General features: G+C 50.6%; 1 protein-coding gene across 3 annotated transcripts in view; it reads left to right on the top strand.

Annotated features, from left to right (window-relative positions):
* The first annotated feature begins 1,386 nt into the window (after positions 1–1,386).
* BSDC1 (BSD domain containing 1) overlaps positions 1,387–2,782 on the top strand; it is a 31,744-nt gene continuing 30,348 nt past the window's right edge. For all 3 annotated transcript variants that reach the window (XM_037738261.1, XM_037738260.1, XM_037738259.1), the window contains exons 1-2: positions 1,387–1,447; positions 1,710–1,770. In XM_037738261.1, the coding sequence (XP_037594189.1) occupies positions 1,437–1,447; positions 1,710–1,770 (72 nt within the window). In that variant the 5' untranslated portion in view covers positions 1,387–1,436. The remainder of the gene's footprint in view (positions 1,448–1,709; positions 1,771–2,782) is intronic.

Here is a 2,782-nt window from a genome sequence, read left to right as displayed (position 1 = left end):
TATAAAGAAAGTGTTTGAAGGAAGAGGAAATGGTCAATTGTGTCAAATAAGATGCAGACGTAAAACAAGAATTGAAAATTGGCCATTCTTCTTGGCGACCTTAAAGTTATTTCTGGGTGGGCGCGGTGGCTCCCGCCTGTAATCCCAGCATTTTGGAAGGGCGAGGCGGGCGGATCACCTTAAGTCAGGGGTTCGAGACCAACCTCGCCAACATGGCAAAACCCCATCTCTACTAAAAATACAAAAACTAGTCGGGCGTCGTGGTGCGCGCCTGTAATCCCGGCTACTCGGGAGGCTGAGGCACGAGAATCGCTTGAACCCGGGAAGCAGAGGTTGCAGTGAGCCGATATCACACCACTGCACTTCAGCCCGGGCGACAGCGAGACTCTGACGGAAAAAAATAATAAACTAAACAAAGAAAATTATTTCAAAGAATTGTCTGAGAGGTAAAAATCTAACTGCAGTGAGTTCAAGAGAGAAGGAGAAGAGGGGAGTTGGAGACTGTGAGAAGGCAGCGCTTTTGCTGTAAAGGGGAGTGGGGAAACAGTGAGGGATCTAGCGAGGGTCGGTTTTTGTTTGCCTTTGGGATGGGAGAAATAGCAATAGGGATGATGACGGGATAATGCAGTCATCAGAGGGAAAAGAGATGAAGGGGGGATTACTAAATCTATGTCCTTAAGCAAACAAGAGGCGATGGGATCTACTGCACAGGTGGAGGGGTTGACCTTAGCTAAGATGCAAAGTATGTGGGCTGTGGAATCTCTCTTCCAAACGCAGTGGAACTCAATCCAGGCTGTCTCTGGATTTCTCCAGAGTACCTCCAGCTAGCGTTGTTCTGAGCTGGGCCACCGAAAGTTGAGATTACTGAATGTCTGTCTCCCACCAAGCCGGGAGCCCTCGATAGGCTGCATCGAAGTCGCCTCTAAATTCCTTATTCCTCCAAACTCTGGGCCAGAGTATGGGCTTATAGAATTAGTCCAAAGTGACACAAAGCAGTTGCTACGCAGCTGGTTTCACAAAGGGGGGCGGTCCTAACCCTATGTTCTGGGATCCTGACGTTCGAGCGGTCTCTCCTCCTCCCCTCTGCTCCCAGTTCTCCGCCGTCCAGCTAGCCGGGTGATATCGTCCACAGGAGCCACCGTACCTGACGTCTGCGGACACTGATAAAGAGTCAAGCTTGGTGGAGCTGCAGTCTCAGGACAGGACTGAATGACGATTGAACTGAGGGTTCAGGGGCGGAGTTTAAGGGCGAACTCGGGACAGAGACTGGACAGAGTCGAGGGAGGCGGGGTCTAATGATGAAGCGGGGCGGGGATTGTGCTGAGGGCGGTGCTGGCGCGAGGATTGGGCCGAGCGCCTCGGGGGCGGTGCTTGAGGGGGCGGTGCCGTGTCGGAAGTCAAAGGTCAGTAAATAGTGGTGATGTCATGCAGGCAAGATGGCGGAAGGGTGAGCTCGTCGTTTTGCTCCTAGACACTAGGGCCTGAATTTTCCTAGGGTTGGGGTGCTGTGGCAGAGTCCCTGTAGGGAACATGAGATCAGCGCGGGCGCAGACCGACCTGAAAGGGCGGAGTGGAGTCGAATTGTGAGGGGGTGGGAAAGTGGTCGGCGAAGCCTCGGCCCGCGGGGTACATCTGAAGGGAAACAGACCGGATCCTTGGGCGGGCAGGAATCTCACCGCGGGGCTGCCAGATGTGTCTGTCTTCCACAGGGAGGACGTGGGATGGTGGCGGAGCTGGCTGCAGCAGAGCTACCAAGCAGTCAAAGAGAAGGTAAGCTGGGCCCGTGCCTTTCTTCCCTCGCCAGGGCCCTGCGCTGCCTCAATGCAACCTGGTCCAACCAGCCCCGCCCAGCTTTTGCGGGCGCTGAGTCTCAAGGATGAGGCTGACCTGCCAGGGCCTTTCTTTTAACCTTTACCAGTCCACGGGAAGACAGACTCGGTCGCAAACCAGTGTGATACTAGCCACAATGAAATAAAGGTGGTTTTAAAGGCTGGAGTTAACAAACGTTTTGTAGGAATCTATAGGAAGGAGAAATTTATTCCAGCTCGGGAAATTCACAGCTTTGTGGAAGAGAGAACTTTTGATATAGGTCTTGAAGGAAAATATTCTAGCAATAAAAAAAAAAACTTACTTGTATGGTCATTCAAATATTAGAGTATATGCGACAACCAGCACTCTGATATGTCTTGAGGATACAGACTTCAGCCAAACAGATGTAATCCTGGGCCTTACAAAGCTCACAGTCTAGTGGGGAGACAGCCATTCACCGAGTAGCCAAACAAATAGTTGTTTAGTTACCGTTGTGGTAAGTTCTGTGAAAGGAAAGTACAGGGGCACTTTGTCTATTCTGAGTCAAGAACTCACCAGGGAAGGCCTCTGTGGAGAAGGAACCTCATCAAAGCCAACCCTGCCTAGACAGGATGAAAAGAACTTAAGCTAGCGATGAGCATGAGCCATACACACTGGTGCCTGATTAGTCATAAGTAAGGGCTTTGCAAAGGGCAATAGAGAGAGATTAATCACCAGAGAGTAGAGGGCCTTGACTGGCTTGCTGAGCAGTCTCTGGGATGAATGATATTTGGCTGTGCCATTGGGTAATGCCAGTGTGTATTCCAGTCTCATTTCATGCTTGTCAAAATCAACCCAACTGAATTGTGGGAAAAGTTGATTACTATTTACCTCAAGCAATTGGGGTGAGTCCTGCTTCAGGGCTGACTCCGGGAAGCTTCTTACCTCACCTAAATAAATCCTCTACTCTGGGAGTATTTTTTTTTTTTTTTTT

The sequence above is a fragment of the Cebus imitator genome, unplaced genomic scaffold (genome assembly GCF_001604975.1).
Source record: "Cebus imitator isolate Cc_AM_T3 unplaced genomic scaffold, Cebus_imitator-1.0 Scaffold51, whole genome shotgun sequence".
NCBI lineage: Eukaryota > Metazoa > Chordata > Mammalia > Primates > Cebidae > Cebus > Cebus imitator.
This window is presented reverse-complemented; position numbering and strand designations above follow the sequence as displayed.